Source organism: Oreochromis niloticus, linkage group LG16 (assembly GCF_001858045.2).
Source record: "Oreochromis niloticus isolate F11D_XX linkage group LG16, O_niloticus_UMD_NMBU, whole genome shotgun sequence".
NCBI classification, from domain to species: domain Eukaryota; kingdom Metazoa; phylum Chordata; class Actinopteri; order Cichliformes; family Cichlidae; genus Oreochromis; species Oreochromis niloticus.
This window is the reverse complement of record NC_031987.2, coordinates 18,650,314-18,676,114: the sequence shown is the minus strand read 5'-3', so window position 1 is coordinate 18,676,114 and position 25,801 is coordinate 18,650,314. Positions and strand designations below refer to the sequence as shown.

Sequence of the window (25,801 nt, the reverse complement as noted above, 5' to 3'; positions counted from 1 at the left end):
GACTATGGGTCTGAGTGGGACCCCTTCCTTATGGATTTCAGGAAGTCCATAAATGCAGGGTATGGCATCCCCTGGATAAAGGCGGTGATATGTAATGCGGTCAATGATTTTGTCCTTTTCAAGGTCTTGAAGGCAAGCTATAACTTTCTTTTTGTAGCTGCTTGTGGGGTCTCGCTTTAAGGCTTCGTAGGTGGTGTTGTCACTGAGGAGAGTAGTGATCTTTGTGTGATTTAAACCCAGTGGGATACTCCCACTGGGTTTAAATCTGGGACTCTCGGCCATTTGACCTTAGAACTGAAGAAGCTTCTCGGATGAGAGGTGAAACGTCTTCAAGCAACTTAAAGAAGTCCAGACGCTTTTCTTTGCAAACTCCTTTGACTACCATAGTGTATTATACTGTGTGTGCTACCATTGTATATAGTGTATTATCTTACTTTTTTCATTGATTGTACTTATTTGTATTTTTTTTTTTTTTTTGTATTTCCCTCTGATATCTGTACCTGAGCTGAGGTGACGCAAAAATTTCCCCGTCGTGGGATCAATAAAGTCTTATCTTATCAAATAAATAAAGCACTCAATTTTAATGTTTAATTTATTCAATTTTATTTTCACTAAATTAAAACCTGACCTGGTGTTTTAAACATTCAAAATAACTTAAACATTTAGCATTGTGGAAAAAGAGAAGACAATGGTCAGTTGTAAAAACTTTCAGTGAACAACTGCAAAGAAAGGCTAATTTCCCTTGAACACCAAAAATAGCAAAACCAGAGTTTATTTCCCTGTTATACACAAAGCACATTCAGTAACTTAACAATAAAACTCTTAGCATAACTTATTATGAATTTTTACCAAGAGACATTTGGTCTTTACATTCTCTTGAGTCAGAGAGACCTGTGTACAGCTGTACTACAGATTTAAGTTAACCAGTTATGCAAATGAACAGTATTACTCATTAAGATTATTCATAAGGGAACCTGCCTATGGGTGCAAAACGTAAATAATCTTTACGGGCACAATCATTATTATTTTATGCATGCTTTATAAAAACCGTGGGTGGTAACTTTACGTTGGTTTCCATTATTATAATTAATGGCAATTGTTTTTAGTCATAAAGCAAGCAGAAGATGCTAATGGGACAGTCTCATGTGAATCGCTGAGAAAGAAGAATTTTCCAATTATTTGTAATTATTTTCCATAAACAGTTAAGTACCATCATATTAGATACCAAAAAAACGACAGTTGTAAATAACATCCCTTTGTTTTCCAGTGAAATTAAAAAGCAAAATCTCAAAACATTTCCTTTTTTTTTCCTAGTTCACAATACATCGTCATCACTGATTCTGCCTGTTTTACATATTCAGCTTGCATGGCTGGGTTATGAAAGGCTTTCTAGCTCATGAAGTCGAGGAACTCTTCTTCTGTGATGTGCTCCAGCCTCATCAGGACTGCATGTGAACTGGCGGGTGGGTAGTCTGCAACAGGGAAGTAGGTTGCGGGATCACTGGAGGCGGGAGGGCTCTGGAAGGAATGAAAAAGGGTGCGAAGGAAAGGCAACAGCTGGGTGATGGAGGAGAGGGAGCGCTGAGGGAGGAGGGGGAACTCCAAATGCTCAGTAGAAGTTTCCTCACTCAGCTCATCCAGTGTCTGAAATCATGCAACAGGGAAGCATAATCAGAGTGAGATGACTGAACATCACAAATAGCTTCTATTAAACTATTTTTTAAATTAAAATAAGATAACATAAGTTTAAGGTAAACCTCCTCCCTGAAATGTTCACTTTGATTGTGCGATTTTGATTTTCAACTCTGAGAAACTAATGCACTAATTGTGAGGCACTTTTAACCCCTGTTCTGTATTCCTCTTACAACTGTGCCTTTCATGTTTTGTGTTATTTAACACAGCTCTCTTCTGGACGACATAGTAAGCCTGTATGGTTTTGTTGTGGTCACCAGATTTAGAAAATTATTTGAACTTTGTTCCTGATAAAAACTCCAATTCAAGAGTTACTTTGGCATCTGCACTCATGAGCCCCGCTGCCCACAAGACAGAACATCAAACGCCATCTAGGTGACAAAGCCCTTTTGTCATTCATGCATATGCGTCACCAAAAAAGCGTTACTGGCCTGTTAAAAAAAAAAGCTACAAAGCAGGCCTGATATTTGTCACTAAAGCTACAGAATGTGGTGGTGCTGCTGCTGGAGTATAAAGACGCTCCGTCAAGAAGCTGATGCCCACCATCTGTTCATTAATGATGTTTAACAATGTGCTGCTGCTTGTGCTTTTACACTGTTCCACTCGAAATCATGTTGTACATACAGCATTTACATCCAAGTTTGAGATTTGTGAGACTGTGTGCTTACTCAAGAAACATAAGAGACATTTCTGAATGGTTATTATGAAAATCATGGAAAAAGTGGAGGTGTGAAAGACCACAAATATTTGAACTGTGAGGCAGTGATTGTGACCTGGCTTATGACTCGTTAAGCAGGGATTACACGTTCTACATCGGCGAATCCGTTACGGTCTGCTCAGGTCCCACTATGACATAAATTTCGTCATCAGATGTGTGACGGTCTGTGTGCCTGCCTATTTTTTGTGTATTTACATTACAATGCACCAACTATGCATGCACCACAGACGCTGGACTTCAACGAAGTATAACAGGAATGACTACTCACCTGTCCATGTCTGCAACAGAGTATACATGGTGCATTCCTGAATAAGTCGAATGTCGGAAACTTTTTGTGGAACACACCCTCAACTTGGATTTCCCTCTTGGAAAGTCAGAACAGACCAAAATACCCCGAGAACGTAAACAGCAGTAAAACTGTAAACTTTTATTCTGTAGTGCCAATGTTGTGCATTTTTGACTCACTCAATAAGCTATATGCAGAGCACTAATCAGGCTCTATTTATGAATGTGATTTTTAAGCATACACACACACACAAAATAAAAATGCTGTGCTGGTAGTGATGCCTGCATGGCTCTACCCTCCCAAGAACCAAAACAAATCCTGTTTTTCCCTTGTTATTTTCTGGAACATGCTAACTCAGAATGCAACATAATGCGGGCTTAAGCAGGCCTGCCTTCCTTGCATGCTGGAGGAAGATGATAATCTTGTTCCATTTTTTCTCCATTCTAGTGACCCTAATTATGAGTGTTTGACTCCAAAAAGTTCAAAACACTTGAATTTGGGGAAACATTGACTGTTCTTACCCCATAGCGTTGCTGTATTCCTTCTAGTACTCTCACAATGTGTGGTATGCATTCCTTTTCACCTTCTATCAGTGTATTTTCTGGCCCACTGTAGCGGTTTACATCCACCTCAGGGACAAATGCCCAGCGATACCTGTGTGATGAACAGATAGTCATGCAAATTAGTCAAAAACAGACTACATTAATAATTATTAGTTAATCTCACAAAATATCTAAGCATGCTTTAAAATTTCCTCTCTTACATCTGAAAGAGTGGTATCCGCTCTGGGGGAAAAGCCAGCGAGGTGTCCAGAAACTTGCAGGCTGACAGGTACATGTCCAACTCTGCCTGGGAGAAATTAACCTGTCCATTTCTGTCAAGGGTTCCACGCACCACTTTAGCCAGTCTTGGTGATTTACAAGAAGAAAAGCAAAGTTTTTAGACACTCAAAAAGGTGGAATGAAACAGGAATTTGTCAATACAACAATTAACCCACTTTGAGTTGTCTTTGTCCACCTGCAGAGCCTTCTCCAGACGTGTAAAAGTGCGAATCTGAAAAAACAGAGACAGACAGGAAATAGATGCTAAACACAGTTTGCTCCATGTATTAATCCACGTTCTTAGAGAAATTAATTCTTACCAGTTCTGTAACCATTATGGGCCAAAGAGATGTCAGGTGCTGGGTGGAAATCCGCAACAAGAGAACACGAAACATCAGGAACATCTGGGCTGAAACAGCAGGGCTGGGGTTCATACGTAAAGTCTCTGTGAGACGCTCTAGAAGGAAGAGAAAGAACACAACAGTTTAATGCTTGTTTTTTGAGTCAGATTGAGATTGATCACCTTTAAATTTGCAAAATATCCAGTAACAGCAGCTAACCTTGAATGAGGGGCAAATAGAGGTGGTACTGGTCCAGTTCTCCGCTGAACATTGCAAACGCCTGGCGTTTCAGCAGCATGGGTTTCTGGTCAGCGTTAGCAAACAGTTTCAGGGAGCTACTCTGCATGCCTGCAGTGCAAAGAAATGCAGATTTATAACAGCGCTCGTTTAAATTTGTAAACTACATTATTAAAAGTGAAACTGTTCATATTTTTTTGTGTCTGCACATTATTTTGAATCCTTGAGTGTCCTGAACTCTTTTATCACACAATAGCTTCACTATTATACTTTCAGTGTCTTTCCAGAATTAAACAACATCTGGAGGCTGTACTCACTCATGAGGTCTTTAAACATGGTCTTCTCATGAGTCAGCAGGTGGTCAATAATGGATTTCCAACTACAGAAAACACGGAACAGGCAAGCAGCAGACATTAGAGGCTGGTGATGTCAAAGTTTTATGTGTAATATCATTTCAAACTTTTAACAGATTGAATGCTTTAACAATCACATGAAATTTAAACAAGGGAAAAGTTTGTTTTTTCAAATTAATCCAACCTTTTTTATGTTCTTTGAATTAGATGCAAAGTTAAGCATCTGTTTCAAGTCTTAGGAAAGTCTACATGTAGTTAGAATTAAGGTTTGCCCTTGTAAATCTGCTGAAATCTTCTTGCCTAGGTCCACACCTTTGAATCTGTACATCTTGAGGCTTTGTATACAAAATCAAAAAAACTGTACTGCAATAAAAAGTACATAGCTGTTATATGACACTACTGGGGCATCTCAAGGTGAAAGTAAATACTTTTGTGTATTAAAAATTGACATCCAACACACAAATATTACTAACCTGTGTGCACAAGAGGCATCCATTGTGAAGAAGAGGGGGTCCATGAAAAGCTCAAAGACCTCTTTCTTCCAGGCCCTTTTGGTATAGGCATACCCACTCAGACTGCTAAGAAGCTGTGCACCCGCCTCAAAGCTGGGCATGTTGTAGGCACTGCAGGAGAAAAAGTTAAAGTTAAAGGATTCCATTAAGCCCTATGAGACCAAAGGTGTTAACATTGTGCAAGTTACCTGTGGTTCTTCAGGTAGGGGAAAACATAGTACATGAGACGTGAGATGAGAGGAACAGCTTTCTCCTTCTCGTCACTGCGATACACCATGTCCAGAAGCGGTGCCAAGACCTACATGGTTAGAAAGTGTGTTAAATAGTGCCTGAAGCACATGCAAACCATGAATCTGTTTATTTAATAACAAATAAAATCCCACCTCAGCCAGAAGTACAAGAGCCTGCACGCTGTAAACTGAGGGAGCAGAAGAGGAGACCATGGTGCTAGCTTGAGCTGCTGACTCTGGCAAGGACAGAAAGAACAGCAAGATAGTTTGTCAGCTGTACTAAGAGGTGTGTGGGTGCTGTGGCCACTACGCCTGACAATGTGGGTGCTTTGGACCTAGAATGGCAAATCAATGTTACAACAGTATTAAAGTATTAAAGTTCAAAATGAAGTAGACAAGAACCCTCAAGCAATGATTCGCTATCGTGGACCGCAGCCCGTAATGTGAAAGAAAAACGAACACCTGAGTCATTAAAACATGGCCAGATGATGCTCTCCTCCAACTACAGGACTGTTCTGATCTGACAGACTGGTTCATCTTTAACAGCAGGACCTGGAGACCCTAACTGAAAACCTTGGATGACAAGTGAAGTACAGGGTCTGATCAGAACTCTGTACAGCACTGCCAGAGCCAACCCGAGGAGGGGCATCAAACAGGCCAAGGAGGCCTACAGGAGGAGGAGAGAGGGCCTGGAGAGGTACCAGAACTCTCACTAACTACAAAGGCCAGAGCCCTCAAACCTCCGACAGCAGAGGACCTCAACACATTCTTTGCTTGGTTTGAACAGCCTGTAGACAAATGATTATACACCAACCCACCCAATTTCGTTGTACATGTGCAAGGAAAATAAAGGGCTATTCTTCTTCTAAATGAAAACAAACAGAGATGTGGGGTAAGTTTGATACAAAAGGAAGGGGAGTGTTTGGAGTGTGGTCCTGCTACTGAACTTTAGATAACTTATCTACAAGTGAAAAAAAGTGCTCCTTGAAAGACTGCTGACAGGGTGTAGCCCTCCTGTGGCCCTGAACTGGATATAGACTGATAATAAAATACCCATATAACATTTACTGTATGTCTGCACTGCTCCCATAGATTTTGAACGATGATGCCATTTGAGTTTAAACGATTACTCAGTTTAATAAAAGCAGAAAATTATAATAGGCCCCCCTTTACCTCAAAGAAATGTGCCCATTCAGGCAGGAAGCTGGGCTTGGGACATTCAGACATTCAAGGACATTCAGATGTGAAATGCAACAAATAAAAGAAATTAACAAATTGTGAACACAACAGCCTCAAGCTTATTTTATGGTGGTTAGCAATCTCTGCTAGGTCCAGCCTGACTGAGGCCTGCATTTATACCCATGTCTTAACTTTCCTCAAGCAACGGGCAAATGGCCGTATTACAGCCAAGGTGACACATGCATGCATTTGTCAAAGAAAGTTACCACAATGGTCGCCATCCCCGTCACCGTCATCTGGTTCATCAGCTTCCGGGCACACTTGAGGTTGAACTTTGACCTCAAGGCTACGGCTGAGCCAGCTAGTCTGCTCCAGAGATGACCCTGCAATCCCACCTACTGCCTCAAGGATCCTCTGAGTCACCTCCTGTGCAACAATTTAATGATTAAACACTTGCACCTGCTTACTGAGTCAATCCACAGCTCACTTTAGCACACTGCATCTCACCTGCAGATCTCTAGTATCCTTCTTATTGTCCAGGTTAGGGAGCCTGTTGACAAAGTCATTCAGGATTCTGCAAGAGAGAATCTGTTACTAAACATCAAATTATCCCAACTGACTCAAACAAGTTAAATATGAACAAGATTTAATACATCGAAGCATCTACATCAGTTTCTGTGGGAGAATTAATAATCCTACTTTTAAAAAGATGTTATAAATACTACTGGTAGTCAAGTTAAGATGAGAACTGACCCCAGCAGTAAGAAATGTCCAGGGGGGGCCAGGTTAAGCTGAACAGACTCCCGCAACAGACTGAGGAGAGGTGCAATGTTTTCCTGCAGAGCCTGAGCTGAAATACTATGTAGAGAAGAAGAGATGGTTTCAAAATGGGATTATTTTTAGAGCATTTTTCTGATCTATATATATATAAAGCCTTGGTTTGTACTTGAACTATTTTCTTGCTCATACCTCTGGATATAGGTAAAGCTGAACTGCAACATGGGGATATCGACAAGTGTCGACTTCTGATGGAGAGAAAAATGGGAAAGAAAAAAAACGATTCAAGAAATGTACAAATTACAAATCTTAAACGTCTTTCCATGAACCTGTGTTTTTGTACCTGTTCTCCTTTGATCTGATGTGGTTTTTTCACCACCTCTTTGACCAAATGTAGGACAGTGTCTGTGTGCAAAGTGCTCAGTGATTTCACCATCTCCACGATGGTCTGACGAGACTCGCTGGCTACGGGCAAAACCTGAAGGAGAACAGAGTGTGAAGCTGCCACCGAGCGACTCGGATATGAACGCCCTTTCATCGTTTCCACGCACACTGCAGGTCTTACTTTGTTTTTGTGCCTCCTTTTACTCTTCCTGTTACTCCACACGACTCCAAGTGACGCCATTACCTGAACGCCATACTGACCAGTTAGAGGGAGCAGGAACTCCAGTATCCGCTGCCGCAAGACCTAAAAATGGCAACATTGTGACTGGATGAGTTCATGACTTCTTCAACAACACATGCAGCATTAATGACAGAGCTCTGACTGCGATGATGCAGTCTACAGTTGACATAGTTCCAACACTGAGAATGAAACTCAGTGCTGCACAGAAAAGCTTACGACTATTGCCAATTTCCCCAGCCTGACCTTTATAAAATAAAACTAGTATAAAATCTTCAAAATATGCACATGCTCCATGTGTCACACAGCAAATACACACCTTGGTCGTTCTGAAATAAACAGAGGTAGAAGTGTGTCTGCTGCTCTGGCCAGAGTCCGATGCGCGCCGCTGGAACTCTTCCCTCATGACCACGCCCCATAACAATGCCATGCTACTGAGCATCTGCGGCAGCGCCTCAATCACAGCGTTGCGTGCGTTACGGACATCCACAGGGTCGCAGGCTACGAGGGACTGACGGAAAGCCAGAGAGGAAACAGAATGAGCATTAAGTGGTCGTAGATGTAAGAAGTACATACTGTATCTGTGTTTATGTAAGTGCTCTATTTTTTACCCTTTTGTTGTCCAGTAGACAATAATGTGTAATGGTGGTTAGACCCTCCAACAGAGTCAGTGGGTAATCAGGGGCAATGTTCTCCTTCCTACCACTCAGACTGATAAAAAGTCAGAAGAAAGAAAGAAAATGTTGCATTAAATGTACAACTAATATTCAGAAACCCATTCTAGGAATTCCTATGATCATATCCTGTTAAAGTGTATTTAGGTTACCTCTGGTTTGTCTTTCCTCCATCATGCTCATACAGCTTGACAAGCTCGTCCAGGTTTCTGCAGATCTGACTGATGAGCGGAGTGACAATGATGCCTAATGAACGTCCCAAGTATGGCAGAGAGGAGCACAGCAGCGACACCCAGTGGGGGTGCATGGCATAGCCGTATTGTGGCTGCAGAGCCCTGGCTGCAGCAGAAACAAACATCCCTTGGGCTGTGATCGGGTGGCTTTGGACGTACTGGGCTGCTTTGATAGACTGTTGGAAAAGGACTGCAGTCTGCCACTCGCGAGCAAGGGGGGTGCTGGCAGGTGAGGATTCACGATTCTCCCCTGGTTGGCCAGGTGTCCCGCCCGGCCCAGCTGTTGAGGCAGCTCTACCTGACCACACATGGTATTCCAGGACTATTAGAGCCTGGAGAAGGTTGAGCAATTCCATCTGTAATGGGTATTGTTCCTGTCCACTTCCTGTCCCGAGATTCACCAGACTTTCCTCCGACAGGCCTCCCTGCTCCTCTAGCAGCTCCACACCTTTAGATTGTCCCTTGTCTGTCCCCCTCTGGCTAATGTACATAGATGCAGAAAGTGTAAGCAGAGCATACTGCTGCACTTTACAATCAGAGAGGAGTCTGCGGATGGACTCCATATTGGACGCATCCTGTCCTCGCGCTGTGCAGCAGAGCTGGTTCACAATGCGGGTCAACACCGCCACGCTTTTCACCTGAACCTCTCTGTTGCCCTGTAGGTCAAGGGGACTCAGGCTCAGATAGGAAGGGTAATGAGAGCGAAGGAATCGCAGGCACAATGAAACCAGCAGTTCAATGAGCAGGGACGGGGGTGCGGAAGGAGTGGAGGAAGGGGAAAGGAGGCAGCCGTAGAAGTTCTTGCCATCTTGGGCCTGTTGGTGACGCTGCAGAAGGTTAGACACCAGGTTTAAATGTGCAGCGGAGCTCGTGTCGAGCGAGGTGAAGGAGAGAGCATCCACCAGAGGGCACTCAGCACTGCTCCTCATCAAGCTGTCCAGCAGCCCCAAGCCTTGGAGCAGATGGCGCCAACCGCCTGCCACAGGGTACAGCAGCACGTGGCGGAACAGGGAGTCGATGGCCTCTCTCTTTTCGCGTTCCTGTTTTAACAGGCGAGACTTGGCCATGGCCTCCAGCTCCAAGTCCTCCTCATCTTCACTTGACAGTGAATCAGATGCCTGCGTGTGCCCGGACTCAACCCTCCGCAGCCCGTTGACCATGCCTCCTTCCTCAATGCTGGGATATGGAGTCGAGCTTGAGCTGGTGTTCTCTGTGGATACCTGAGCACCGCTGGTGTCAGCTGACTCAGTGTGTTCACTTTCAGCCTCCTCCTGCTCCTCTCCGTCCTCTTCCTCTCCTTCTTCCGTCTCTTCACTCTCGCTCCTGGATGCCACTAAGCTGTCCGGTGGTTTTGCAGGATCTGGGCTGCTGTCCAACTCTGCCCACAAGGACTCTCGGTCCACAATGTTCAGGACATTTAAGGTGGTGACTTCTGTTGCCATTGTGTCCGCTGATCCTGAGGTTTTGCTTGAGCTTCGACTTCTGCTGTTTAAAATCTTCAGATTACCTTAAAAACGATGGACTTGTTAGCTCAGCATAAATGAACAGGACCAAAAGCATAAGACCAACTTCAAAGGTTTCATTTCATCGCCAAAACAACACATGCTGAAGAACGCACTTACCAGCAGTAACATTCTGTTTGATGCTCTGAATGGAGCAGCGCTGAGTGGAGGGATGCAGCAGCAACAACAGAATAGGTTCCAGGATCCGGATGACATCACTGAGGGACAGAGCCCGGACCAGCCAGCACTGAGCTGCTGCACTTATTGAGCCATCGGTACAGCACAGACTGTCCACCACCACACAGAGAGAGCTAAGAGACAGGAAGAAACATGCATTTCAGAATCTTAGTAAGAAACTATGTTTGAAACTTTGTTTCAAAGGGGCAGCAAATCAGAGGAAAGGAATGGGAAGGGAAGTAAACCAAGTGGGTGCAACCAAGTATAAGTTAAATAAGGAAAATTTTGAACTATCGATCATCTAAAGCTGCTCTAGTAGACTTCCAGAATAAAAGCATGGAGCGTCAACGTGAACATAATTGGTCCTCTTTAGGAAGCCACCAGCAACCATTACTCAAACAGTTAATCATTGTCATCAACTGCAAGCCTCTCTCTTTTAATTGAGTAAATCTTATGATCATTCAAGTTCATTTGGCACACGACCATACTAAAAACCGCAGGAGCACTTGAACAACAATATATTTTACACATAAGAATGCAAGAATGTAAAAAAAAATTCAACATCAACACCCACATGACTCACAGAAAACTTACGAAATCCAAACAAACAGGATCCCAGACTGTACAGCTTTCCCACCTAATACCACACTCTCATATTTTACATCGTGCTGCATTACATATTCACATTAGGGAGCTGTCAGTGGCTGTGTAAACACTGTGTGGGAAAAACTAAACTGCCAATGTTCAAGCTGATCTTCCACAGCGGTATTTACATGCTGTTTAACTGTTACTTTTCTCAACCTTGTTGATGCCAAAGAGTGTCAGGTTAATCCACTTTTGAACTAGCACCTATTTCCAGACCATTTATAATCAAACCATCCACTATTTCTGTCCGATGTACTAACCGGTCAAAGGAACGACTGAGGGACATGGTCCTGTTGGTCTGGATCTCCCGGGTGAGGTGCCACAGCACTGTGAAGCGGTGTAGTGCTTCCAGCCTTACTGCCTGAGGAAAGCAAACATACAAAACTTCCACTTATTTGCTCAACTTGTCACATCGTCCATCGGGCGCATTTGCATGATGAGCTAGTTCAACTGAAACATGATAAAAATGTAAATATGTGAAGGGAAAAAAAAATGCAGCGAAGCAGGTCTGCAGGCACAGATACCTTGTCCTTGTGCAACAGTGCCTGACAGATGATGTCCTCACAGATGGATGCTGATGGAGCCAAACAGTGCAGCCTGTAGAACAGTTCCACACAGGAAATGTGCTGCTCTCTCCTCTCCGTGTCCAGCTGACTCCACAGCACCCGAGACACCCTCTGAGTAAAAACGAGCAAAAAGAATCCAAAAATACGTGCTGATGATATGGTGATTAGACTGAATTTCATTCAACGTTTCGATGAGGGTAGCTTCTTGAATTATCTGTTGATTACAGATACTTTGCACAGTTTTGTATTTTGTAATGAGTTCAAGTTGTATCGGTTTCAGTGTTATTTTTAGTCTTAATTATTATTGTATGGAAGACATATGTCAGAGGCAACTCAGTACGAGTATATAAATTTAAAAACCACGTAATTGTTTTGAAAGCAGTTGACTGTCAGTCTTGTACACATCCAAAGCCTCAATAAACACATCCATCAGTGCATCATCGGGCAGGCAGTAATTATGCAGTGTGATAGAAATTAATACATTTCTGTGATACGTCTGAGATCCATGATGGTGAATTGCCTCACAGTTTAAAAAAAAAATATCAAAGGTTGATAAGCACATGGCTTAAAAATCAAAAACAAAAAACAGAGCACAGAAGAGCTCGAGTACCTGGGACTCCTAACATAAGAAAGAAATACAGCCTGCAGTGTTGACAAGTAATGAAAACAGAAATGGACTGGCATTCATAATGAACCTTTCTAGTCACTCAGCTTTAGACTACAAGCTACCCATACATTCACACAGTGCTTTATTATATGCACTTCTACCTCACATCCACAGCTAGTTTGACTCAATGACCCAATAGCCTAACAAGCATGTCTTTGGACTGCGAGAGGATGCCAGCATACACAGGAAACCCACACGGGCACAGGAAAAGCTCTTGCACTTGCAAGTACTTGCACCTCGAAGCTTCTTGCTACAAAACTGACTCTGCAACACCACTCTGTACTGGGGAGTCTGGCTACTGGGTTGCATTTAGGCAGCTTAGAAACAAATGAACACGTGTAATTTATTATTAGTTTATCCAATTATCTCACTCAAATCCAGCAGATTTCTTGAAGGCAGTTTATTCTCTTAACTCTAAGTTTTCCTTCACATTTCCTCCTCTCACCACAGCTGCCCTTACAGAGATTTTGGTAGCTAATAATAAACACTTTGCATCAACTTGAATGATGTTGGTGTAACATAAAAACACATGCAAATGAAGTCTAATTCAGTCTTGTCTTACTATGCCTTACATTGTTTCATTTGACTCATGGCATGGAATTGGAATACATTTCATTATTTTTGCAATTTTATTTATTTATAAATTTGCCTTTTTAATTGTTTAATAATACTTTTACTGCTGAGGATCTTTCATCTGTTTTTCCTACTTTCTTATAATGTAAATCGGCCTATTTACGCTAAGTTAGGTTTTCATACATTCGAATCTTGTTCTAACCTGATAGAAGTCGGTGCCCTCCTCTATGGTGCGTAGCAGGGCAGGGTAGATGGGTGGCACAGTGACCATCTGCAGCCGCCCACTCAGTGGGTTAGACTCAGAGCTCTGGTAGCGTCTCTGCTTGTCCTGAATAACCAGTGCTAAGGATTGGGAGTGGTTGATCAGTTCCAGTAGGGAAGCCACTGCAGTGTGCTGGATGTTGTAGTCTCTGGACAGGCAGCACAGAGTCATTAAGGACCTCAGCCACACTGGGAGGCTGTCCACTTGATAACCTGTTGAAAAAGAAGAGTTGTTAGTCACTTATCCCTCTTTGTAGGATAACTGACAGCGGTATTAACACACACGTCTATGCGCTGACCTGTGTTACCAAACATGTCTGTGTGGAGAGCTAGAGTCTCCTCTTCACTTAGGTAAATGGGGAAGGTAGTGCACTCCAGCAGAAGGTGGCAGGTGGCGATGAAGGCCTGTCGACAGGCCTCAGAGATCTCTGCCTTGCTGCGGGGCATATAACCGGCTGACCAGTCCAGCTGCCCTGAATGCCCATGATCCCTTTTCTTCTCAGCAGAGGCTGCTGTGACCCGGGTGTCAGAAGAGGAACGGGATTTACGTTTATTTGGCGTGAACAGCTCCGTCAGTTTGTCTTTGATTTCACGCCCACCCACGTTCACCAACAAAGACTTCTGATCCACAGAGGAAGCACGTAGGTCAGGATGAGGCTCTTCAATTGGTCCCCTGACATCCTCCACTTGCACCAACAAGTATCTGCGAATATTTAGAAATCACAGTTAATAAAAGCGGCCCGTGATGATCATTTAGACTACAACCGGCTCAGATGTTCACCTTGTGGTTATGAAGGCCAGGATGTCCTGCAGACACTGGGCCATGGTGTCTATACTGCCCCCCCTTCTCCACACTCCTTCGCCTTCTTTGAAAACTCCATTCTCCTCAATCCCCATCGTGACCCCTGGTGGCAGGTGCTGCTCTGAGGGTGAGGCGCTGATGCCTAATCCGCTGTCCTCAGACCTGAGTGTTGGGTAAACACCGTTTGCGGTCTCTGCCTCAACGGCTCCATCTCTGTTTATCTCTTCATCCTCGTGATTCCCGTCAGCCTGACCGGGGGAGCCGCTTTTCTCTCCTTCATTCTCTTTATCCTAGACAGAGTATAACTGACATGATGAGGCACAGTCAAACTTCACGGGTGTAATTTTTAAAGAGACACAATATCTTGGATCCCAAACCTGAGTCTCTGCGGATTCCTCTTTCAGTGACTGTAACTCTGTCTCCTCTGCCTGCGCCGCTGCCTCAACATCCATGTAAGCCACAGGCATCTGGATCTTACTGAGGACCTTGAAGCATGCGCGCAGTCCCTGTGTGACGTCTTCCAGGCAAACAGCGTCGATGTGACTGCACAGGGTTCGCAGCATGGTGCCCAGCATCTCAGGGAGATAATGTGACTGGATGTCTGCATGGAGCTCCTGTTGCAAAGCACAAACATGATGATTGTGCTGTTTATGAATGGGTGTATGCGTGAGACTGACTTGCGATTGCTTTTTCAGTGAATTTCTGGCAAATAATCCAATCAGTTCTAAAATACCTACTGGCTGATGCTGACTCTGATCTAAAATTCAGATCACATCTCCCTGAGCTGTTGATGACAGCCTTACAGAGCTAGATCAGCAATGATGTGCAGATGTTTGTGCCATTTACCAGAGGAAGAACATCAAGCAGGAAAATGATGAGGTTGGACATCTCTGAGACGGAGGGAGCGGGATGACTGCGGTCCTGTTCAGGAGGCGTTGGTGGGTCATCCTTGTTGCTGGAATAGAGCGAGAAACAACGATCCTTGTAAGGTGATGTTGGACAGCAAAGAAGAAATCTTCACATACACTCTGCATATAATCTTGGCACTTGTTATTTGTTTGACTCAGCCTTTGGCTTTTTAGAATTTCCCATTTAAGAATTCGGCGTCATCCTCGTACCCGAGAGAGGCGCAGAAGCGTCGAGTCATGTACTCCCACAGATATTCGCTGTTCATGGAACTCACGAGCATGTTCACCGTCTTTATGATTTCTGATGCATTCTTATTCTCTTTTATCTTACTGTGGAGGGAAAACACAAGAAAGCATGTTTTTGGATTCATCTGGGCATTTGAAGTTTTGTCACATGCTCTTTAATCAGCAGTGAACATGCAGTTCATGCGCTTTACCAGTTACTGCTCTTACCTAGCTAGCTGGCTGCCTGAGAGTCCTGAGCTGGTGATGGTTTCCTCTCCCAGCATTTCTCGACAGTAGCTGTAGAAAGCTCGGACCACCTCCAACAACACACGGCTCAAGACAGGCGGACCTGAGGAGAAATATGACTATTATCAAATAAGTGGCCGATAAAGTAATTCAGAATTTCGACGTTTTTGTGTACTGGACACATGATCCTTACCTATCTCCGGTTTATCGAGCAGGCTGATAATGATGCGAAAGGGCCTGAGGTAACTAGTCACATTTTCCGGGTCACTATTCACATCTTTCTGTTTGAGGATGTTAATCAGAGCCTGAAGTCAGAGACATAAACAAATGAGACTTAGAGAAACATATGACAAACATCTATTGATGCACAGTTTAAACAGGTTACCTCACCTGTTTAAGTCATGTGGGAAAAAGCAGATGCTTAACCGACGCACACCTTTCTTTGATGGAGAACACATATGTTATTGCTACTTAGTGAGAGGTTTGAACAACATGTGACCTGCAAATCAAGTCATGTCAGAGATAAACCGCAGTATCTCTTACTCTTATTCTGTCACCCCTTGTTTCACTATATCAAACTCTGGAACAGGATGGTCCAGGGTGCAATTTGAGGGGAAAAGAGTAAAAACGCATGGAAAAAGTGGTTTTTGTCCTTGAAATAATTCAGGAAGCGCATGGCGCTGTAACAGCCTGTGAAGCCTGTTAGCACATTTATCATTTACTGCTTTTGAATCATCATTTTCAATGAGATATGAACTGAATAACTTTTTCATTTAAAATTAAGTAAGTTACACTGCTTAATATCCTCAGTCTCTCTTGTATAATCCTTTTGTTCCTTTCCTCCTGGGAACACATGGGATGAAGTAAAGATGATACAAATGTATAAATGCTATTTTTACTTCTAAGTATTCACCCTCTCACAAACCACGGCATGAGCAGGTGTGCCACTTAGCTTCAATATTTAATGTAAAATAATCTTAAAATGCATAACCAGAAAAAACCCAAAAAGGCCACTACAATACAATCCTACTTGTCAGACTAAGAAAACAGTCTGTTTAGATGATGGACTCCTGCTTTCCTTTCAGTGCTGAAAACTCCAACACAGTTTCAGTCTCAGTTGTAACATTGACCTCAGCTGACTCGGTGGCTCATGACTTTATTAGTACTATACATCAGGCTAAGGGGAAATCACACCCGAGTGAGACCTTCAACACATGTAAATAACAACTTTGCTCCAAGTTTCACTACAGGAATCTCTGCGGTGTACCAGCAGAAGCAGTTTGAAACTACTAAACCTCCATAAAACAGTCAAACAACCACTCTGTACTCATTCTTGCTTCCTTCTCATGAGTAACTTCCTCTCATTTATGGTTATTTTACAGTTTGTAAAATACACTACACATCTGCTTTATTGCAGTTAGTTAAACAGAAGTTATGTGGAGGACTGTTTGCAATCATTTTTAGAAGACTCCATAAAAAACTGTTTAACACAAGACCTAACATGCCGGTCAGTGATGGTTAGATGTAATTTGTGATATGGTTGTGGTACAGTAAGAAACATCCACACCACCTGTTTATTTTTGTTTACCCCCAAACTTTAGTCTAAGTAAACCAGCTACTGGATTCAGAAACATATATTTGATGTTTAAACTAAAACGCAAACATGCATACAATATTTTTTGTGTATTCTTGATGTTTTTTTCTGTGCCTATTTGCTATTAAATGCATTAGCTACCTTCACAAGGAAATCCCTGGAGTAGGTGCTGAAGTAAAATGCTGTATGCTCCTCCATGGTGGTGGAGAGCTCGGGATGTGGAGCTACCATCCCTCCTTTTATATCCGTCCCTGGAAACGACACACATATAAAGACGAAAAGTATAAGTGAACCAGGAAATTTTGCCAAACGGTTGTATGTATGAATTTTCACTCCGGTATATTCTGATGACAAGGACCTAGAAGCCAGGCGTAGAGGCGTCTGTTGAGGGACATGTCTCTTCTGAGCAGCGTGAGTGAGGCTGCAGAGACGACTGTGATCATGTCTTCAAAGCTCAAAGCAATGGTGGGCTCTGCTGGGTTCTAGCCAACAACAGGAAGATGCACAGTTAGCCAAGTAACAACAAAAAAGTCCTAATACTATAACAGTATTACCACGAACATGATACACATGTTTTGGTATGCTCTGTCTTTTATTTTAGAGTCTGAAAAGTCGAAAAAGACATCACAGGGTGCAGTTCACGCTGGCTTTCCCCCCCCCGCCCAACCCCAAATCTAATATATTTGTTTTTGCCTTACATCTGTGTTGATCATGAAAACATTCATTGATTGTAATGCTTGAAATTTTCAGCCAATGCTGGATCATGAGGATAAAGGAGCATCATGTTTTACAGTTTAACTCAATTATTTCAACTTAATTATTTGGAAGGAAAAACAAATCACTAAAATGCCAACATCCGATGGGCTTTTTCCACAAGTGAACGGAGAATGAATACGACACAGACGCGTGCTTGCTGTGTTTAGATAACTGGATTAACTGACTGTCTCGCCGGACTGTTAAGCACTGGTGCACAAAATGCTGTGATAATGAATAGAAACAAGCCTGGTTATAAACAAATTGTTTTCTTTGGACATAAAACTGGAAACGGGTCTTAGATTAGGATAATAAATGCACTTAGTTTGCTTAGTGTTAAAGATATAAAGTAAAAAAAAACAACAACAAACAAAACACAAGGAGTGCCTACCAGGCATGTTGCAAATGGGAAAAAGTAGAGCAGGATTTCAAGTGTGTTCCTCTGCACCAAGGCATTTGAATCTTGCAGAGATAGACAAAGTGACTTCACCTGGAGACAGAAAGAAGTTCAGACATTCGGTAACATGAATTGTAAAAAATAAAAGGGGAGAAAAGTGACATGAATTGTAGCCATAAGTAAGGATTTCGTGTGCAGAGGCACTCACCACTACGCGCTGATCGTAGCCTAGCATGTACGCTTGTTGGCTCAGTGAGGCCATGCGGTCAAAATGTGTGACTATAAAGACGGACGCAGGCAGCCGCACCATAGGGGTGACCAGCATGCTCCCCCACAGGGCACCATAGAAGACCTGCTGACCCACGAGCAGTGACAACTTGACCAGCAGAGCATCGGTCCTTGACAAGCAGAAGGGCACAAAGTGGAGATGACTCAGTGACACGCACAAAGCAACACGTACAATTATAAATCTATACTTCTACACTGCAGTCAGTGATCTCACGTCAGTGGGTTGTCAGTGCTGACCAATGATATCCACTGACTGAGTATAGAAAGAATGATTAGTCAGGACACGGTCCTGTGGATCCCAGTGACTCAGAACATAATTTTCACTTGTGAAACTTTTGCTGCAAGTCCTGAATAATTTTTGACAGTTTTTCCTGTCTACATGCAGTGCTGTGTACATTAGTGCAAAACAAACAATAAAAAAGGCATTTATGGTTAGGCTAAAGCTGAAATGTTGACAATGCATGTCTGAGTGAGCAAACAGAAAAAAGGTAAAGTGAGGACTCGCTCTACTGCATTAGGTCAGCATCTCAGCTGAGAAGCAAAAGTGTTATGACAGCATGCATAAAGAGCAAACTTTAATTACTTAATTTTTATATTGTTTTGTTTTTTTGAAGAGCCATCCTTGCGCTCACCACTTTCAGCATTCCTGCCATTTTTGGATCAGTACTTAAAGATTTATTTATTTGTTTTTCATGACCCATGCTGGATTTGATCCGCTGTATCGGGACGGCGACCACGTTCAGCTTGAATCTCACGTTGTAGAAAAGGAGACGGTCACAGGTATCCATATAAAATTGTGAGGGACTGTGGTTAGTGATGATTGTGTTGGTGTCTCCAGAAAACTATGAACAGGATGCAGGATGGATGAATTGCAAATTTGTTCCTAAAGAGGGATCAGATTGGAACTTCCAGGCAGTGATCCAAATGTAGCAGGAGCGCTGGGAGCGGTGAACAGCTGCACATGGAGGGAAATTTCTAAGGAACAACAACCAAACTTAAATCACATATGGGGTTCTTTTTCATTTTTTAAAAACTTTATGATTGTAAAATATTTGATAGCATCTCATAACATAATTCCAGAATTATACTAAAGCTACCACCTTATTCACGGGGCTCGCCACGATGGCCAGATCTGGATGGTTGGTTTGGCAGATAAATGCTGTTCCATTTTAAAAGCAAAATGTGTGGTACAACAAACACCATGAAAAACCCTGAAAATGTCTTTGTTCCTTCACTAATCAATCTGTATTCAGTGTTTGGAACAGTACTTTTTTCTAGACTTGTACCCACACAGGTGCAAAGGGATGTCTTGAATTTCTAGTTTCATCTTTGGATTTGGTGAGCTTGCAGGTATTAACAGCATACGTGGAATTCAGTCATAATAAACTGTCTTTTTATGTTACGTACCTGTCATAGACCTCCAGTCCTTCTTCCAGGCCTGGTAGGAGACCTGTTACGAAAGCCTGAAGACTGGGCAGCAAAGCCTTCTGCAGCGGGAGATAGTAACGCTCATACAGCGTCAGCAGGACGGGCTTTACTGCCATGGCTGCGTGGGCCAAAAGTGGGAACAATCCTGAACTGAAAAGCACAAAAACACACAGGCTCAAGTAAACTTATGAACTCTTTATGTTTTTCTTTAAGCATCAAAGGTTTGGTTTTTCTACCTGTAAATGAACAGATCCTTGGCCAGCCATTTTGTGCCAATGATTTTGAAAATGACCTCATAGGTCTCCAGAGCCTTGAGGTGTACACCGCTGGGCAGGGCCGGGTGTAAACACTGAGCCAGACGCTTCCCTATGATCAGCCTCTTGGGCAGGAGGGAGTATCGCAGATTAGTCTGTAGGGCCTGTTTCAAATGCAGAGAAAATAATAAGAAAACTCTTTAGATGACGGAGAACACCGTTAAGAGGAAATGTGAGAACCTGTCAAAACACGACGACTAAACTAAACCCCCACACAGATTACACTTCAGAAAAAGGATTTTGTGCTTAAAGTCATTTACAGTTTTAAATCGATCAGGTAAATTTCTCCCTCGCATTCCAACTGTTCGACATCAGCACACACAGACACTCCAAAGTCAACATCTTGCTGTACTGAAAAAAAGGACAGTAGCTCATTTATTACTAGTTATAAAGCTGTTAAACACACAGGGAGAGTTTTTATGTGGGAAATGAGAACTAATGCATAACTATAGGGAACTGAAAGACAGGTAGCAGAGGTGAACCAAAAATGTCAAGACCAGGAAGACATGAAAAAAAAGAAGCTAAAAGCATGTCATCTCTGCACATTCAGACTGTACCTTATTGAGCTTTCCCAGGGACGAGATGAGATCTGCCCACTCACTCGAAGACTCAAAGTTTCGCAGCGCTTTCTCGATGACTGCCGCATAGCTACGATAACGGTAGTCATTCTGAAGTTCCAACTCCTCAGGGTCCATGATACTTTAGTCTGATCCCAGCATCATCAGCATAATATCTCTGGTAAAAATGGCAAATGAGAGTTTTTGAGGTAAAAAGGTAAAAAACAAAAAAAAAACAGTAGCAGCATAAATGTGTGTGAAACCTGCTGGATGTCCTCAGCCTCTGAGGCTTGTTTATTCCAAATAAAATTATCCAATTAGCTCTGTTCACTGACATACACGAGCTCTGAGGCAACGAAGACAAATGCCCTCATTCATGACTGCTCAGTGTTTGGCTGTCTGACCTGTCTCTCAGTCTGAGGAGGAGGACTCTTTCTAACACGAACTGTGCAGCCCTGCGAGCACAGCCGCAGAAAAACAAGCAAAGAGCTGAGCTTAAAAACACACAAAGAGATGCACTTTGCGTCTCTCTTGTCTACAGGAAAATTTAGAACAGCATTAATTGATTTTGGGGCCTCTGGGGAAGCAAAATAAAAACGGGGCAACATTGCAGCTCGCTTAGCTTTTAGGCTCAGCACAGAAAACTTGCTAGCAAACAGTGGCCTGCAGACACAAAGGAAGATTAAGATTTTCTTTTTTTTTAAGAGTTTGATTTTGGACCACCTGTTGAATAAATACACTCATCTTTTAGCCGTGTTTCAGTTTCCACCAACTTTTGAGGGAAATGTCTGGCCCTTAGGTTGATTAATGCTCCACCGGTAAAGCCCAGTTATTACCTGCTTTGTTTTTGAGGTAAAGACAGTGGCTAGTGAATACGTGTGCATATTATGTATTCAGATATAGCTAAACAAAGGGATGGGTGGGGGAGCAGGAAGACAGGATTAGAGAAGCACGGGCATCTGGACTCCCTGTGCCTGATCTAAGAGGGCTTTACCACTGTAAACACCCTCCTGAGCACATGCTCAGGACGGCAGTTCATCCACGGGGAAAATCACATGTCATTTGGCAGATTTATAACCTAGAAAAATGTAGGAATTGATTGAAAGAATTCAAATCTAATAAAAGACAAAATGTTAAAGCCTACCAATACTACTCTGCCTACAACAGAATATTAAAAGGACACCAGTGAAAAAGAGACAAACCCAGCTCTAGACTGAGTGAGTGAGGATGTGAAAGAGTTGAGGTTATTTCATGTCCAGAGGAGGCCGTGATCACCTGAGACCCTGCTTTCTCATATCGTCCTGACAACGAGCCTACTCATTTATGTCCTCTGTAATTGACGTTTGTTTTTCTGTCTATATCTTTTGACTTATTTGAGCCACCCTACTAAGTCCTGATGTACTAAATAGAGGACACTCTGGGCTTTCCATTGATATCTCATGTGTTTGGGTGGCTTTTTTTAGCTCCAAAGAGGAAGGAAATGACAAAAACAGTTCAATGGGAAGATTCCCCTTTCCTCGGTTCTCAGGAGGATATGGGCATATTACATTTTGGCTTCTCTTCACTTCATACTTCGTTCTGATCAGTAAAGTGTTTTACACGTTGTTGGACAACAGAGTCTTCACTGTGTAAGGCTATTAAATAAACCCACTGCCCCATATTTAAATTAATTTCTGGAAACAAAGAATAAAAACTTTTTAAAGTCTCTTCTTTGAACATTTAGCCAATTAAAAAAAAAAATACACACAACAGACAAAGAGAAAACACTGGCCCCTCCACAAACGTGTGTAGGCTAACTGGCCAATAGATTTGAAAAATGAGTAAACCTTATCCTACATATACAAATATTGGTGTCATCCTTGAAGTTTTGGCCTTACAAAGAAAAAACCCCCTGGTTGGTGATTTTTACAATTAGTTTAATAAAGCTAAAAATGCATTTCTTCTTTAAACTGCAAAAAACAAACAAAACCCAAATCTTTCAATTGTGCCTTTTTTGGTCTCTTTAAAAATGCTCTTGGATGAAACTGGTGAATTCATCTATCCACCCATGCTCCTCATCTTATCCAATTTAGGTTTGAACGGTGGGGGTGTTTGACCCAGAACCAGCGGTGGGCAATTAATTTTCCAAGATGCCGCATGAGAAACTGGGTAGATCTGAGCTCACCTTATCAGTGTGGCCCTCCACAATAGTCCCAGTTTCTCATGAAGCCCTTTCGCAAAATTGGTCCCGATAGATCACCACTCAGCCACAGGGCTAACACAGAGACAGACAACCATTCTGTTGTCCATATTCACATCTGCAGCTAATTTAGAGTCATCAGTTAGCCTAACATAAGAGTGTTTGGACTGTGGAGGATATATGCAGGCACAGAGAGAACATGCAAACACAAACCAGCGTCTACATATTATAGTTGTGTACTGTAATTTGGGAACAGTCACAAAAATATGTGGAACGGAGTATTAAAAGACTGAAGTCACTGCAGCCATTGTCTGTGCTTCTCATCTGAGCTTTTTGTGGTCTTCAATGTTTGTTTGTATTTTGAACTCTTCCTCTTCTGTGTGAACTTTGAACAGGAAACGGAGTGACAGCAAACTTCTCAAATAACTGTAATTCTACCTGTGCATTAGATCATCTTGGTGGAATGGAATGCAGGAATGCACTGTCCTTGTGCATTCCCACAATTGCCTCCCTCTGCATAGCCAAAACGCTATGCAAAGTGCCCCCAGCATAGGATCTTCCATCAGTCTAATGTCATGCAAAAAGTAGTGACACGTTTTAAATACATAGTGTCCTGCAGTGGTGCCAGGTTTGCTAAATGACCTCAGACATTGCAATTTCTGTAGTGCGGATTCTTACTGCTGGTCATAAAAACATTGTGTACATCTGTGACAAGAAAATACAGGCTGTCATGTATTAATCTAAAAAAAAAGGGGTCACATCTTCTTTTTGTGTTTTTTTTAACTGTAATGTGCTATGAATATTGAAGAAGAGCCGGTTCAAAAATACCCAGAGCATTCATGCATGAGTGTGTATGTGTGATCAATGACACGTGCACGTGACACATGTCAACTCTGTTCACAAAGACTTTTCTTGACCTATGCACCAGCACCACGGCAACTATGAGGTTAGACAGTCTTTCATCAAGGCTTACTCGCGAAACCAGCACTGTTTGTAAAATCCAGGCTATCATCCCTGTCACGGGTGGATTGGACTGATGATATGTTTCAAAGTGGGGGTTTTTCTCCCCACTAACAGAACTTATATAGAAGGGTTTCAATTAAAAGACAAATAACTCTAAACACTTTGACCAGTTTAACATGTTTTTAGTCATACTTCTGCCTGCAAATACCCTGAGTGTGTGTCTGTGTGCGTGTGTGTGTGTGTGTGTGTGTGTGTGTGTGTGTGTGTGTAGCGACTGGGGAAAAAAAAGCATTCTAGAGAATCACAAGTGACAGCTTGATAACCAAATTGTGCAGGCCGGGCACAACAAAGTTTAAATTATCACTTCCTTATTCTAAGTATCGGCAAAAACAGCAAGTGTGATAAACCCGTGCATTTCTACAGGAGCAAGAGTGTGTGTGCTTTGAGTGTGTGTGCTTTGAGTGTGTGTGCTTTGAGGGTGGACGCACGCTCCAAGGCACACAACAAGCCCCGTCAGCTGACTAACACCACCACCAACACTGCCACAGCAGGCTTTAACGTGATGGTGCTGGCGCATATGATGATGATGATGATGATGAAAGAGGCCGTGGATGCAGCACGAAATGTGGCCAAATAACAGTTGGCTGCAGCAGCCTTTAGCCTGTAAGTACACTGTAGCATTAAAGCCTACAGATTATGTAACAGCACGACTTCAGACCACAACCTGCATGATACTATCACTACCTCACAGGCTAGGAAATATATTAAAGAGTAGTCAGACACGTTTTTTCCCCACAGGTAAGCAGATAAAAATCCTAAAAATAGGATTTTCCTATTTTTCCTAACGTCACAGGAAAATCACATTTGTTTTCTTTGGTTAGGGTTTCTTTGGTTACAATAACAGAGCGCATAGTGTTAAAGCAAAAAACCCCGCCGCAAACAAAACCAGCTAGCTACGTGGTGCATGAATGACTCACCGACAGAGAAAGCAGCACGAGATGCGCGGGGTCACGCTCGCTTCTCAGCACTCAGACACGAGCGGCAGACAGTCCGGTCCTGATGGTGCATCCTCCAGGCAAAAGCCGCTCACAGAAAAAAAAGGATGTGAGCGTGAAAACAACCACAACCGGAGCAGCAGGGCTGAGTCTCGCAACGGGGCGGGGATCTCCTATGGCAGATCAGCTGATCCAGAACCAGGCGCTCACTTCCTCAGAGAGAAGAAGAAGGGGTGGGAGCCGGGAAAGTGTAGTCGGTAAATGTAAATGTTTGCCTTCTTGCTGCCTTAAAGAAAAGTCAATACACGACAAAATGTGTGCTAAAAGAAGCATAAACTAAACACTTTGTGCAGTTGTGAAATTGAGATGTAGACGGTAATGAAATTTCCTCACCCCCCCTCTGCTTTGGTATGTTCCAGGATGTGCAGTGTTTACAAACCTCTCACCTCGCTGTCAGATATCTGACCACGGGGTGCTTTCGGTTAGGCCGCATTGCTAGTGAAGGTTCCTTAAATGAGTGAAGTAACCCGGAAGTATCTGCGTGGCGGCCATAATAAATCTCCGAGTGTGAGAGTCAGTGCGTCCTTTATCATTCCTCATTTCATGCTTCTCATCCCGTTGTTCTCCTGTATAAAGAACATATATTTATATAAACTCTCTAAATTAACTGATCAAAGTGTGCTGAAAATTCTGCCTTGTTTATTGTAATGTCCAGTTTTGCCAGTTTTATCATTATTATTATTGGGATCAGCTGGGATGGATAGAGAGAATTTGACTTTGGTCATGGAAAGCCTAAACAAGAAGGAAGACAGGAGTTTACAGTGCATCATCTAAGTTTTAATTGTATTTTATTTTGGGGATATGTTTAGTCGCGCAAAGCTCGGGAGAAGACAGTTCAGTTTATTTCTGCTCTGTTTCAGCAGAATGAGGAGCAGGAATAAATAGTGTGAAAAATGAGTTAAGAGTCAGAGTTTTGGCACTGCGCTCCCAGTTTTGAGCCATCCACCCAGTGTGCCATTTACGCAGTCGTTCTGATAACATCTCTCCCTCTCACTTCAAACACAAACAAATACGCCTAGTAGCAAC

General features: G+C 42.7%; 1 protein-coding gene across 2 annotated transcripts; it reads right to left on the bottom strand.

The window, feature by feature from the left end:
- Positions 1–578: 578 nt before the first annotated feature.
- Positions 579–24,913, bottom strand: dop1b (DOP1 leucine zipper like protein B). 2 transcript variants are annotated; one of them, XM_013264244.3, is made up of 38 exons: positions 24,698–24,913; positions 20,579–20,756; positions 19,944–20,125; positions 19,687–19,857; positions 18,200–18,389; positions 17,986–18,084; positions 17,200–17,323; positions 16,983–17,092; positions 15,441–15,552; positions 15,230–15,350; positions 14,987–15,106; positions 14,715–14,823; positions 14,246–14,482; positions 13,848–14,158; positions 13,366–13,769; positions 13,008–13,279; positions 11,524–11,676; positions 11,260–11,360; positions 10,298–10,488; positions 8,595–10,182; positions 8,380–8,479; positions 8,088–8,279; positions 7,712–7,834; positions 7,490–7,624; positions 7,339–7,394; positions 7,123–7,227; positions 6,877–6,943; positions 6,636–6,795; positions 5,344–5,426; positions 5,149–5,258; positions 4,922–5,071; positions 4,413–4,474; positions 4,078–4,206; positions 3,838–3,974; positions 3,694–3,749; positions 3,460–3,603; positions 3,218–3,350; positions 579–1,644 (listed from the first exon to the last, which is right to left on the bottom strand). In XM_013264244.3, exons 2-38 carry the CDS (start codon positions 20,714–20,716, stop codon positions 1,390–1,392), a joined length of 6,930 nt encoding a protein of 2,309 aa, XP_013119698.1. In that variant the 5' UTR covers positions 20,717–20,756; positions 24,698–24,913; the 3' UTR covers positions 579–1,389. The 2 variants fall into 2 exon arrangements, 1 of the variants encoding a protein (XP_013119698.1); XR_003216778.1 differs by having other exon boundaries at positions 1,507–1,644; positions 2,679–3,350; positions 24,698–24,912.
- Positions 24,914–25,801: the final 888 nt, after the last annotated feature.

Coding starts and splice junctions, on each gene's coding strand:
- dop1b (XM_013264244.3), bottom strand. CDS start 20,716: ATGGACCCTGAGGAGTTGGAACTTCAGAATGACTACCGTTATCGTAGC. Junction 6,944..7,122: donor GGACATTTCTTACTGCTGGG/GTCAGTTCTCAT, acceptor TCTCTCTTGCAG/AATCCTGAATGACTTTGTCA. Junction 4,475..4,921: donor GATGCCTCTTGTGCACACAG/GTTAGTAATATT, acceptor TGTTTTCTGTAG/TTGGAAATCCATTATTGACC.